The sequence below is a fragment of the Chiloscyllium punctatum genome, chromosome 32 (assembly GCF_047496795.1).
Source record: "Chiloscyllium punctatum isolate Juve2018m chromosome 32, sChiPun1.3, whole genome shotgun sequence".
NCBI lineage: Eukaryota > Metazoa > Chordata > Chondrichthyes > Orectolobiformes > Hemiscylliidae > Chiloscyllium > Chiloscyllium punctatum.
Genome location: NC_092770.1, coordinates 2,395,644 through 2,409,351, shown reverse-complemented (window position 1 = coordinate 2,409,351; position 13,708 = coordinate 2,395,644). Strand labels below are relative to the sequence as shown.

At 35.5% G+C, this 13,708-nt stretch overlaps 1 protein-coding gene across 5 annotated transcripts in view; it reads left to right on the top strand.

Moving 5' to 3' along the window:
• The window catches only part of tfec (transcription factor EC), an 84,483-nt gene that overhangs the window by 59,586 nt on the left and 11,189 nt on the right, over positions 1-13,708 (top strand). For 3 of the 5 annotated variants that reach the window (XM_072551484.1, XM_072551485.1, XM_072551483.1), the window contains exons 4-6: positions 9,694-9,826; positions 12,952-13,008; positions 13,126-13,201. In XM_072551484.1, coding sequence (XP_072407585.1) covers positions 9,694-9,826; positions 12,952-13,008; positions 13,126-13,201 — 266 coding nt within the window. Of the gene's footprint in view, positions 1-3,010; positions 3,166-9,693; positions 9,827-12,951; positions 13,009-13,125; positions 13,202-13,708 lie in introns of those variants that run through there. The other 2 variants (XM_072551486.1, XM_072551487.1) reach the window with 2 other exon arrangements.

Here is a 13,708-nt window from a genome sequence, read left to right as displayed (position 1 = left end):
TACATGTACATCCTGTCCCTTAGGATTCCCTCCAACAACTTGCCCACCACTGACGTCAGGCTCACTGGTCTATAGTTCCCTGGCTTGTCCTTACCACCCTTCTTAAACAGTGGCACCACGACAGCCAACCTTCAGTTTTCTGGCACCTCACCTGTGACTATCTATGATACAAATATCTCAGCAAGAGGCCCAGCAATCACTTCTCTAGCTTCCCAAAGAATTCTAGGGTACACCTGATCAGCTCCTGGGAATTTATCCACCTTTATGCGTTTCAAGACATCCAGCACTTTCTCCTCTGTAATCTGGACATTTTGCAATGACATTTCTCTACATTCTATATCTTCCACATCCTTTTCTACAGTCAATACTGATGCAAAATATTCAATTTAGTATCTGCCCCATTTTCTGCAGCTCCACACAAAGGCCGCCTTGCTGATCTTTGAGGGACCCTATTCTCTCCCTAGTTACCTTTTCATCCTTAATGTATTTGTAACAATCCTTTTGATTCTCCTTAATTCTATTTGCCAAATCTATCTCATGTCCCCTTTTTGCCCTCCTGATTTCCCTCCTAAGTATACTCCTACTGCCTTTATACTGTTCTAAGGATTCACTCAATCTATCCTGTCTATACCTGACATATGCTTCCTTCTTTTCCTTAACCAAACCCTCAATTTCTTTAGTCATCCAGAATTCCCTATACCTACCAGCCTTTCCTTTCACCCTAACAGGAATATACTTTCTCTGGATTCTCGTTATCTCAATTCTGAATCCATTTACAGTCGTCCCTTTACCTACAAACATCTGCCCCCACTCAGCTTTCGAAAGTTCTTGCCTAATATCGTCAAAATTGGCCTTTCTCCAATATAGAACTTCAACTTTTAGATTTGGTCTATCCTTTTCCATCACTATATTAAATCTAATAGAATTATGGTCGCTGCACCCAAAGTGCTCCCCCACTGACACCTCAGTCACCTGCCCTGCCTTATTTTCCAAGAGTAGGTCAAGTTTTGCACCTTCTCTAGTAGGTACACACACATACTGAATCAGAAAATTTTCTTGTACACACTTAACAAATTCCTCTCCATCTAAACCCTTAAAACTATGGCAGTCCCAGTCTATGTTTGGAAAGTTAAAATCCCCTACCATAACCACCCTATTATTCTTACAGATAACTGAGATCTCCTTACAAGTTTGTTTCTCAATTTCCCTCTGTCCATTAGGGGGTCTATAATACAATCCCAATAAGGTGATCATCCCTTTCTTATTTCTCAGTTCCACCCAAATAACTTCTCTGGATGTATTTCCATGAATATCCTCCCTCAGCACAGCTGTAATGCTATCCCTCATCAAAAACGCCACTCCACCTCCGCTCTTGCCTCCCTTTCTATCCTTCCTGTGGCATTTGTATCGTGGAACATTAAGCTGTTAATCCTGCCCATCCCTGAGTCATGTTTCTGTGATTGCTATGATATCCCAGTTATTGTGTGCAGTTATTGAAACTTTGCACTCAAGGAAGTTCAGCAATAACATCGAGTATGGCTGCTTCAGAACCTGGCTATTGTCCTCAATGAAAGGGTTTTTGAAGTCACTGGGACTATTACGTAGGGCATCAATCAGCTCCTTACTGCATCAATATGTGGCAACCTGTGAGATGTCAAGTGTATTTCCCATTGGTTTCTAACTCCTGTTGCTAGTGTAGAAATTGAGCATTGTTGTAACTTTGAGGGTCACTGGCATAGGTTTCTCACTAAATCCAACAGTTGCACTTCTTGATGACCAAGCCAACATATTTCCATGGCCATTTCTGAGGGTCCCTCACATGTCTTTGACATTACCTCTCTAACATCTGGCCATGATTTGTTCTTGCTGTCTGGATGTGCTAATGCCCATCTTTGCTGATGCCTTCCCTGATGACCAGCCTACCCCACTTTGCTGTCTAGAGGTATCTGTTGTTGCACAGCAAAAACTCTCCTTTCTCACGTTGTCTCCTTCAGTTCCTGTAGTTGGAGGAATATTGGGTGAATGAACCAATGATTATAGCATTAATTGCAATGTGTAAAGTGGGCAGATGTACCTACAAGAGCATGCTCGTTCTTGGTTCTCATCCATTTAATGCATTGTAGATATTTTTTTAAAACCAGCTGTTCAGAGATGTTATTGCAGGTAAGACTTGAACTCAGGCTGTTTAATGAATTATACGCAATTATCTTTAAGTTGGCTAATTGTGTGCAGCATTAACTGCATATGTCTGAAACGTCCTCCCCACTTTAAAATCAATGCCATATTAGAAAATATAAAATGAGACATTAAAATTATAGCACATTTTACATTCTAAATCTGAACTTGATCCATTTTATGCCTGAGAAGTGAGTGCAATAAATTCCAATGTTTAAATTCATTATGCTTTTCATATTGTAACCTATTGATGGTTTTAAATTGTTCAATAAAATATGAAACACAATTCCAAAAATCATGAAACCATTATTATTTTATCAGTTGCAATGAACGACAACAGCAAATAAAACTGAACTTGGTACAGTCACATGCAACAAAATGGTAAAATTTGTCTATCCATGAAGCATAGTACTCATGATAGTTTTTTAGGTGATGTATGAGTTCTTTGCAATCATCTTCAACTATTCAAAATTGCAATGATTTGACAAATTATCTCTAGGCATTGAGTTTTACAGCCATAGTTACAAATGGCCCCCAGCTTATTGAATGCAACTTGAAATGAATATTTCCAGAAGTAAAGAGGCAACTTGCTGTTACCAATGGCAAGACCTGAAAAGTAAAATCTCTAATGTTCAACTGAAAATATTTCTTCTAAATATCAGATAGTGAAACACTGCTTTATTGATTGTTCACCCCGCTGTTTAACTTCTATTGAAATATTTTCTTGCAAGCCAGTAAACATTAACAACTGTACAACTGACATATCATCAAAGAGCTGAACAACCTGCACTGAAAAAAATGGTCTTAATACATGTATATCAGACTAGTGTTAAAGTCCAAAAAGTCAGAGTTCGTTTGTTTACGTGAACTGAGCATATGCTCAAATTTCTGTTCACTTCAAAGCTCTGTGAAAAGAAGAAAATTAAAATGAAAGAGAAAAGCAAAACAATTACTATTGTGGAGTTTATAGAATCACAAAAAATAAAACTGGTAAGAAGTAAATTTTCCTATTGCTGTTTGGACTATACTTAGAATAGTCAGTAGCATTTTAGAGAGCTTCTTATTGAGAAAAATGCACAAAATTAAAATCTGTAATGATGGTGGAGTATATTACTACAGAATAGAATCGCTGTACCGAATGCATTGCCCTAAAATGGTAACAGTATCAACATTTGTGCAGCAGATGCAAAACAATGGCTTTACTTATTCAGAGAACAGTACAAATTTAGAACATTCTTGGAATTCTTTTTAGTTTTCTATGTTATTCCTTTGATATTCATTAATAAGTATTTATTATTTTCTGTAAGCCTACTTTAGCTACTTTGAAAATACGTTTGACATGACGAATATTATTACCTTTTTCAAAATCAACTCAGAAAGTAGATTTATTGAAGTATTAAAATATAAAAGTGAATACAGTGCACAGAAGTGCAAAAATGACAAAGTAAAGTTTTTAATCAATATGTAAAAAAAACTGCAGTTTTTTAAAATGCAGTTTAGATTTTTTTTGTTTCTCATGAGGCCTTTCAACTTTCAAAGGTTATTAATGGATTATAAAGTAACCAAAGAACTTTGGAGAACATGTTAATCCTTTTGTGATGTAATTACAGGCAGCAATCTTGCAATGAAGTTTATTCATTGATGGTAACATAAAATGAATACGTAGTTATATTATTTAAATCCCCATTTTAAAAAAATTTACAAAGCAATCTTAAAGAATTAGCCAGAAATTTACATTATTCCCCATGTGGAATGGCAGTTCCTAAAACTGTAAATCTAACATTGTTTATAGGAGATTAAACTGCATTTGCTAGGCTGCTGTATTACTACAAATTAAACTTAATATGGATTCTATTCGTATATTATTTTCATGACTTGAGTAGGTTACACAGAGTTAACTGCAGAGTTAGATGTTGAATGCAGTTTTACATTTTAGTGCAAAGTTCGTTTCTCAGCAAAAATTTCTCTGTTTAATGCTGGTCATGCTTTCTGGAAATGGTGAAATAGTGTCAGCAATTACTCAATATGGAAATAATAGACAGCCATTGCAGAATTTCTAGGGAGGTTTCACAAGTTAAAGGTAAACATTAGAAGCTGTATATATCAAATACATGAGAGAAATTATAGAAGATAAAGTTTAAATAATCCCATGTCACTGTTTAGCAGAAAGCAGAAACATTCTCTTATGTGTGCTGGCCAATATTTGTCACTCAACTAACTTTAGAAACACAGACTTTTCAGTCATTATCTTATTGCTGTTTGTGGAAGTACACTGTGCACAATTTGGCTGCCATGTTTTTTCAATATAACAGTGCCTGCCTATAAAAAGGTAACTTCAGTCCCTGAAAGGTTCTTTGGGATTTTCAGGTGCTGCAGAAATGCAAGTTCTTTCTTATGTGTGACTTTAAATAAAATAAACAAATTTAAAGGAACTTGATTCCATATTTTGTTGGTATGAAATCTATTCTGACTAATTCTACATTAACAAAATATTTAACCTTTCAACCTTATCTCACTGGTAATACTCTCATCTCCGAGCTAGGGGCTGATGATACGAGATCCAGTCTATTGATTAAACATTTCAGTGTAACACATTTATTCCTCAACTAAAACCATTAATAGGTTATTTGATAAATTAGAAATGACATGACACCAGGTTATAATCCAACAGGTTTATTTGGAAGTATAAGCTTTCAGAGTACTGCTCTTCATCAGGTAGCTAGTAGGGCAGGATACATAGGAAGCAGAATTTATAAGTAAAAGATCAAAGTGTCATACAACTGATGCAATGTATTAGACACCCCTCCTAGATAGATGTTAAGTCTTTAATCACTTAGAATGGGAATGCAGGTTTCAATTGATTAAAATGTAAATCCCAGAATTTGTTTCAAGTCACAGCCCTGAGATAACATAAGATTTTATCAGTTTACAAAAAAAGTGACATCTCAGCTCAGACAATGCTTATAGGTGTAAGGTTAGTGTCTATCTGTATCCTAACCTGAAGTCAGACCCAGTTTTATTATCAAAGTTGGAATTTATAAAATGTCACATTGACTGACTGCCTACAGATTATGTGCTTTTTGAACAAAATAGAATGTATCTGCAAATGCAAATTCACCCCATAAACTTATGTGTGTGTATGCTTGCAGGTGTGTATATGTTAGAAAGGGAGTAGGAAAGTGTGTGTGTGGGAGAGAGTGTGTGCAGAAATGTAATGGAGTGTATGCCTCTGAGAGGGTGGGCATGTGAGTGTATGTCTGTGTGTGTGAGAGAGAGGATCTGTGTGATTTTGTTTGTGTGTGAGAGTGTGTGTGTGTATGCATCCATGTGTATGAGTGTTTGTTTGAGAGTATATACTGTAGTGGGATCACCTGTAGTGTGACATGAACCCAAGATCCCAGTTGAGGCTGTCCTCATGGGTACCGAGTTTGGCTATCAGCTTCTGCTTGGCAACTCTGCATTGTTGCGTATCACAAACAGGAATGTCATAACTTACCAAAGTCCGCCTTGGAGGACGTTCACCCGAAGATCCGATGCGGAGTGTCCTTGACCACTGAAGTGTTCCCCCAGTGTGATCTTTTACTTATAAATTCTGTGTCCTATGTATCCTGCCTCTATGTATCCTAGACAAAGGAGCAACACTTCACATAAACCTGTTAGACTATAACCTGGTGTCATGTCATTTTTAACTTTGTCTATCCAGTCCAACACCAGCACCTTCACATCATTGGTAAGTTATGACATTGCTGTTTGTGAAAATCTGCCTCATGGGTCCTACACTTCAAGAATGTTTCATCATGTATAAACCACTTTAGAATATCCTGAGGCTGTGAAGGTATGATTTGAATATAGAATCTTTAGTTTCTTGCTTTGTAAGACCTTCATGTTTTGAACAGGATTTACACAGTAAAACTTCCTTGATCACCAATGCACCCACTATCTTTGCAGACACTTTCTTTAATATTCAAAGAGTCTAGCCATCAGGACCTTGTCAGCTCTTAGTTTCATGAGTTTTCTAGTACTTTTTCCTTTCCTAAGTGTGCTTGTTTTTGGTAGGTCTCTCCTTTTAGCTGTCTGCTTTTCTATGATTATAGGGATGCTTCTTGTGTCTTCTACTATGAAGACAGATACAGAATACTGGGTCGAGTCTCTGCCATTTCTTTGCTTCCTGCTTAATTGTTTGCTCAGTTCCCCAGTCTCACTCACTTAAATATAAATGTTCCATGTTGCTATGCTTTTAGTTTTTAATTTACTGATAGAAACTGTTCACTTTGCTTCTATATTTCTTGTTAGTTTACTCTGATACTTCAATTACCCTTTTTTTAATTCACCCTTTTATCACTTCTAGCATTTTTTCAATTTTCTGGGATACCACTAATCCTTGTAGCACTGTAAAACTTTTCTTTCAATTTAATAACAACCTCAACTTGCTTATATCACCACAGTTAGTGTATTCTTTCATACAGAATTTCTTTCTCAAATGGAATATATTTTTATTGAGAGCTGAAAAATGTGTTGCTGGAAAAGCACAGCAGGTCAGGCAGCATCCAAGGAGCAGGGGAAATCGACGTTTCAGGCATAAGCCCATCTTCCAGGGCTTATGCCCGAAACGTCGATTCCACTGCTCCTTGGATGCTGCCTGATCTGCTGCGCTTTTCCAGTAACACATTTTTCAGCTCTGATCTCCAGCATCTGCAGTTCTCACTTTCTTCTATATTTTTATTGAGCATTACAAAGTATACCTTAAATGTCTGCCAAGACTTTTTATGTTCTATCTTTAAACCTATTTGACATCTCTGTCTTCATATCCTGGTGGTTTCTTTCAGTTAAATTTGTGACACTAGTTACAGAAACCAAAAATGAAATTCTATCCTGTTATGGTCATTCTTACCTATAGGCTCCTTTATTTTGAAATGCTTTATTAATTCTGTCTCATTACACATTACCAGGTCTAAAATAGTCTGTTTCCTGATTGGTTATAGAATATATTGTTCTGAGAAACTACCCATAATAGTGTACAAATTTGTCCTCCAGGCTATTTTACCATTTTAATCTGTCGAATGTATGAGATTAAAATTTCCCACAATTATTGTAATACCTTTCTTACAAATGTTTATTGCTTCTTGATTTATAATCTATCAAACATTTTGAATGGTAGGGAATCTATAAACTAATCCCACCAATGATTATTTTTTTCCCTTTTGCCATTTCTTACTTTCAACCAAATCTATTTTACATTTTAATCCTCTGCACCAAAATAATTTCTGGCCACTGTATTAATCTCATTCTTTCTTAAACTGAGCCACTTCACCTTCATTTGTTTTCTTTCAGTCTTTCCAAGATACCAGATATCATTGAATATGTAGGTCCAAGCTGTGGTCAGTTTGTAATAATCTGTCTCTAATGGCTGTCATGCCATACTCATTTATTTCAATTTGTCATATCAAATCATCCACCTTTTTATGAGTAGATTCAGATGATGAATATTTAGGTCTGTCTTTTTATCATTTCCTCCCTACCCAAACTTTATTTGCTAACATACATTTGTGTTCACATTCTCTGCCTCTTCTTGACACAATCTGGTTATCACCAACATCACTAGTCCGCTCTACAAACTTATTCGTTCTCTTAAATTTTCTCAAATCTCCTCATAAGAATTCTCTCCATATCCAAACTTACAAGCTGATCATATCTCTATTCAAATAGAGTAAGGAAACAGGAATGTAGTTGTAGTAGTGAACAGTTTATTCAGTGGGATAGATGCAGTTCTCTGCAGCTGTGACCATGAATCCTGAAGGCTAGGTATCCTCCTTACTGTTGGCATGAAAGACATTTCTTCACGGTTGAAGAAGAACTTGGAGCGAGAGAGGAAAGATTAATCTGTTGTGCTTGGGAGGGGAACTAGTGCCATAAGTAGGATGAAGAAAGAGATTTTGTTGTGGGTGTATCAGCAACTAGAAAGTAAATTAGAAAGCAGAACCACAAAAATAATTATCTCTGGTTTACCACCTGTGCCATGGACAAATTGGTATAGGATAAATAAGGTCAGAAAGTTGAATGCATGACAGGTGTGTGTGAAATGGATATCAATTCATGGAGTACTGGCACCAGTACTAGGGAATGTTACAGTACTGGGTCTTGCCTTCAGCTGAACTGTGAAATTTATAAATTATTTTATAAAATAAACTTTAAATTTATTTTTACTGTAAAGATCAAATAAGTTATCATTGTTTTCCAAAAATACAACCTGTTTTATAGTGCATGACTGATGTTATTGAAGAAATCTGTTCAGCAAATGAACTGAGTGCTGCCATTCCTTTCTCCAATAGGATAGTTTATAATTGTGACTTAATTCTTGACTTCTACACAACTATTTAACTTTTTGAGAGAGAAATAGTTCATGTTAAAACTGAGAGTATTCCGACTGAATGGGTGCAGCAAAAGTTAAGGCTCATTTGTGGTGCAGTGATAATGTCCCTGCCCCTGGAACAGGAGGCCTGTGTTCAAGTCTTATCTGTTTCAGAGGTGAGTAATAATATCTTTGAGCAGGTTGATTAGAAAAATGCAACACAAGTGTTTGGAATTTAGTAGGCAATGTTGACTACACAGAGCACTTCATGAGATCTAGTAACTGGACATGGCAAGAAATAACTCACCTGAAATCACAAAGCAACATAAGTACAGATTAAAAGTATCATGTCATAGAACCAAGAATTAATAAATTGCTTACTTCAGACATTACGGTGCATACCGACCTTTTAAAACTCAGGTCCAATATTTATAACAAAATAAGAACAACTGTTTTAACAGCAAGTCTGACTCAAGGTTAGTGTTTTAGTTTGGTAATGAATAAAGTTAAAATTGTAGGTAAAAGAATACCCAGGATGATTAGATGTAGAAGACATAGGGAGATTTATTTGAAGTGTGGTAACTTAAAAGGCTACAACTCAAAGGAAGATAGGATTAGAACGGGTAACATAATTATTTCTATTTTTCATTGAACAACACATTTATATTTGAATTGTTATGGAGAAATTTCACAAGGTAACACAATCATATTCACTTCACCAGTTGAGTTTCTAACAAGACTCATTTTCTGTACATATAACAATTGCCACAGTTCCATCATACTGACTGACTGACTGACTAATTGATTCATCCAGAGATTGTTGCTTTACATATTGCAGGGTAGAAAGGACTTCTAAACAGTTGTTTCAGCTGTGCCCTGTAATGAGTTAATTGTTTTCAATCCAGGCAAGGTGCAGTTGATATTGTTTTATCAGGAAAGCTGCCAAAGACTGACTAAGTAGATGGTAATTGCTCTTAGTAGCACAAGTTATATTTACTGGTTTTCAGGATTCTCATGTTCTCAAACTGAAGCAAATTCAAAGTATGGTTTTATAGGAATAATATGTGAATGTCAATACTGAAAATATATAGTGTATTAAATGGTAATTCATTGACATTATTTTAGAAACTTTGAGTTTATACCTATTGTCATTTGTTTTGTTTTACCAGATGCCATTATCTAGTAATATTTTGGATGTCTATAATGATCAGGGCATGACTCCAACTACTATGGGACTCACTGGTACTTCTTGCTCTTCTAACCTTTCAGTGAAAAGGGAAATCACGGCAACACAACCTGGAAGTAAGTGTTATTATTTAGTAATACATTGGAAATTTCCAATGTTGTTATACTGTTTGATTTTTGAGATTGTTAGTTCTCCATTTAGAAAACCTATAAGAAGTAGAGGATAATTCCTACTTAATCTCATTAGTTTGAAATTAATAGCTTTTCTACTTTGTTTTCTAAATACATGCTTTAGTTAATGCCAATAAACTCAATTGGGTTAATGTGGCTGATGTAAATAACTATGTACTGTTTTCCAAAGCAGTGTTCTGTGTAAAGTCTCTATGCAGACAGAATCAATTTAAGCTTTTGTTGGTAGCATATTTCCTGGTTGCTGTGAACAATGAACACCAAGGCTGTTTATTGACTAATCCTAGTAATGGTAACAAATCAATTTGATACAATGAGATCATATCTGCAAAGGATATTTGTTTTTATGGTGCAGAAATTTAGTGCATTTGATGTGAAACAGTGCTCTTCTATGTTTAACTAACATCTGGCTTTATGGAGACAACAACAACATGACAAATTATCTACTTTCACTCATTTAATATGGAGCTAAAGTTCTCCAAGCTGTTATGTATCTTTATGTTCTCCCCTAAAGTCAGTTATTTAATGTCCTCTTTTCTTTTTTAGACACAGAGAAACTAACATGTTTGTTTTCTTTTTTAAAAATCTCAGTTGAGGAAAGAGAAAGATAACATTTTATTCTATGTTGCCAATTGCCGATTTTGAGACTCCTTCAGATCTCTTGTGAAAGAGAACTTTGAGCAGGATCTTTAATGCCAAATACTACTTTTCCCTATAATTGTTTAATTCTTTACGAAGTTGATGTCCTTTAGAAAATTATCAACCAGAGATCATTAATTGTAGTTTAAATTCTAGCAGTGTCAAATCCTGTTTTAATAGAGTCACAGAGATGTACAGCATGGAAACAGACCCTTCGGTCCAATCCATCCATGCCGACCAGATATCCCAACCCAATCTAGTCCCACCTCCCAGCACCTGGCCCATATCCCTTCAGACCGTTCCTATTCATATACCCATCCAAATGCCTTTTTAAATGTTGCAATTGTACTAGCCCCTGTTACTTCCTCTGTCAGCTCATTCCATACACATACCACCCTCAGTGAAAAGGTTGCCCCTTGAGTCCCTTTCATATCTTCCCCTCTCGCCCTAAACCTTTGCCTTCTAGTTCTGGACTCTCCCACCCCAGGGAAAAGACTTTGTCTATTTACCCTATCCATGCCCCTTATGGTTGTATAAACCTCTCTTAGGTCACCCCTCAGCCTCCAATGCTCCAGGGAAAACAGCCCCAGCCTATTCAATCACTCCCTATACCTCAAATCCTCCAAGCCTGGTAGCATCCTTGTAAATCTTTTCTGAACCCTTTCAAGTTTCATGACATCTTTTTGATAGGAAGGAGACCAGAATTGCATGCAATATTCCAACAGAAGCCTAACCAATGTCCTGTACAGCTGTAACATGACCACTCAACTATGGTGAAACTTCTTCTCTATTAAGAGGTCTTCGTATGCAAGAATGCAAAATTCCTCTTGTTTTTTAGATTCTTAATGCTTTTTACAAAAATTCCTAGTAAAAACAGGTAGTTCTTCTATAATGTGATAGTTGAGTTATTGTACAACCCTGCGTTATAGAAAAAATGTGCCAACACTTTAAACGCTGTTTCTAAAACAATGTAATTGCTTTACAGCCAATACACGTTTTAAAAGTTCCTGTTTTTGACAGTGTCCCTAATTCCTCAATTGTACTATGGTTTTGTGTTAACAAAATATGCGTCATAGCAGAGCGACCTGTATAGGCATTATCAAAGAACCGTCCTTCCCAATTTCTGCCTCCAGTTCTTTTATTATTTGCTTTGGTACAACAATGTGCTGTCTAACATGTCAGATTACAATCTGGTCCGAATCTGACACTACAATTTTTGTGTTGGTGAAATATAAACTGTGCTTTTGTACCGATAGCTGAGGAATATCAGGGTACTTGATAACTTAGTACCTTAATCCGCTATTGGCAATGTTCTCAATAATTGTACTTCTGGTCACATTAAAAATAAAACCCTGACTTCTAATAGGTAATTCTACTTTGGCTTCTAATCACTCCAATCTGGTGCTCTTCCTCTGTTTGCCTTTTGACTCCATTTTATCCATATCACAGTGATATGTTGTTGAACTTTAATTTTTTTTCAGCTATAAATAGAAAGAACATCAAACACTTGACATTCATGTCTTCTATCAGTACTGAAGTCAAGCTTGCTATTATGTTCTGTATTTGAGGATTTTTGTCTCAACATCTCCAAGACCTAGAATTTTTGTTTAACTTTGCCACTCCTCAGGCTTTGAAATCCAAAGCTTTTATATTGCTGTATGTTTTTTCATTTTGTATCCTGTACAATGAACCTTTTGCCTTAGTGACTCCTTCGTACAAATAGTTGCTTTTAAAATGAAAATAGTTTCTTCTAGTTTGTGCCAGAAATGTGTATTCTATTACTAAACTCTCCTCCGAAATTACACCCAGTAATCCATCCATTTTATTTTTTGCATGGTCTGACGGTAGGAAAATATTTCAATTACATTCCACCAATTTGACATGAAAAGGTGGTTTCAGATGGTTTTATAACCATGTTTAGTAACCAAGAATAAGATTCTGTCTAACATTGTTATTAATATCACGTTCTTTTAAAGCCTAATGAATTTAGGAAGGTGTTGGTGTCTGTGTCTCTCATAAATCAATATAGAAGTCTTCCAGATTGTGTGATCTATTTAGAACACTAGTTTATTATTCAAATTTTCGATAGGAAGGAGACCAGAGGGTAGTTTTTGGTTAACTGGATTAAGATTGGTTGCTGGGATACAACAGTAAAAAAATTATTTGTTAGATAGCCCTGCTTTTAAAAAAAAACAACTAAATTAATTTCGGAAAATTTTAAAGATGTAAGTTTAAATGCTTCAAGGATAGGGGCTTAATCAGAAATTGCTTTGCTTTGTGATGGTTTTCCTAGCTGAATGTATAAATGAAGGTTGTTAGTGTAGGCACAAGTTTGTCAATGTGTATGATTGTATTCCATTTAAAATTGAAATAATGGCTGCTTGAACCTAACCAGTCCTCATTAACTGTGGCAGATGCTGAAACACGTGCACTTGTTAAAGAAAGGCAAAAGAAAGATAATCACAACTTGAGTAAGTGTAGTCTAATTCAATATCATTATGCAATATTTGGGTTTAATTATATTTACCTACAGAACATGAAATTTAACTACATTATACAACTAACTTAGTCTATCTGTTATTTCAAAGTTGAACGAAGACGAAGATTCAACATCAATTATCGTATCAAAGAACTTGGTACCTTAATTCCAAAGTCAAATGATCCGTAAGTATAAAGAGGTTCGAGAATCCTTGTTTAAAACTCCTGATCTTGGATTTCAGTTACGTTTCTGCAAAAAAAATCATCTGATTGTTTTTCACTGCACAACTTATCAATCACTTCAAACTTTTTAAAGTCTTATTTCTTCATCTGTGCTGCATGGTTTGACCTGTAATTGTTTTAATTATTTTGGGTTTTTTTCACAGTTTAATTATAAAATAGCTGTAAAATGCATTATTATCATAAGGGGTTAATGTATGTCTATCCTAATTAATTTTTATGCAGAAGATCCCTGATGTTGTTCTTCTGAAAACTATTTAATGCTGGTATTTGCATTGAAGAACAGAATGGTCATGATAGCCATACATTGTAAATTACGCATTTTAAGAACCCCTACCAGTTTAAAATTGGGTCCAAAAATAGTAAGACTAATGCTTGATAGCAAGTTCAAGTATTTTCTTTACTACATTAAATGACATTTGAAATCAGACAGGATACCGATATTAAACTGTT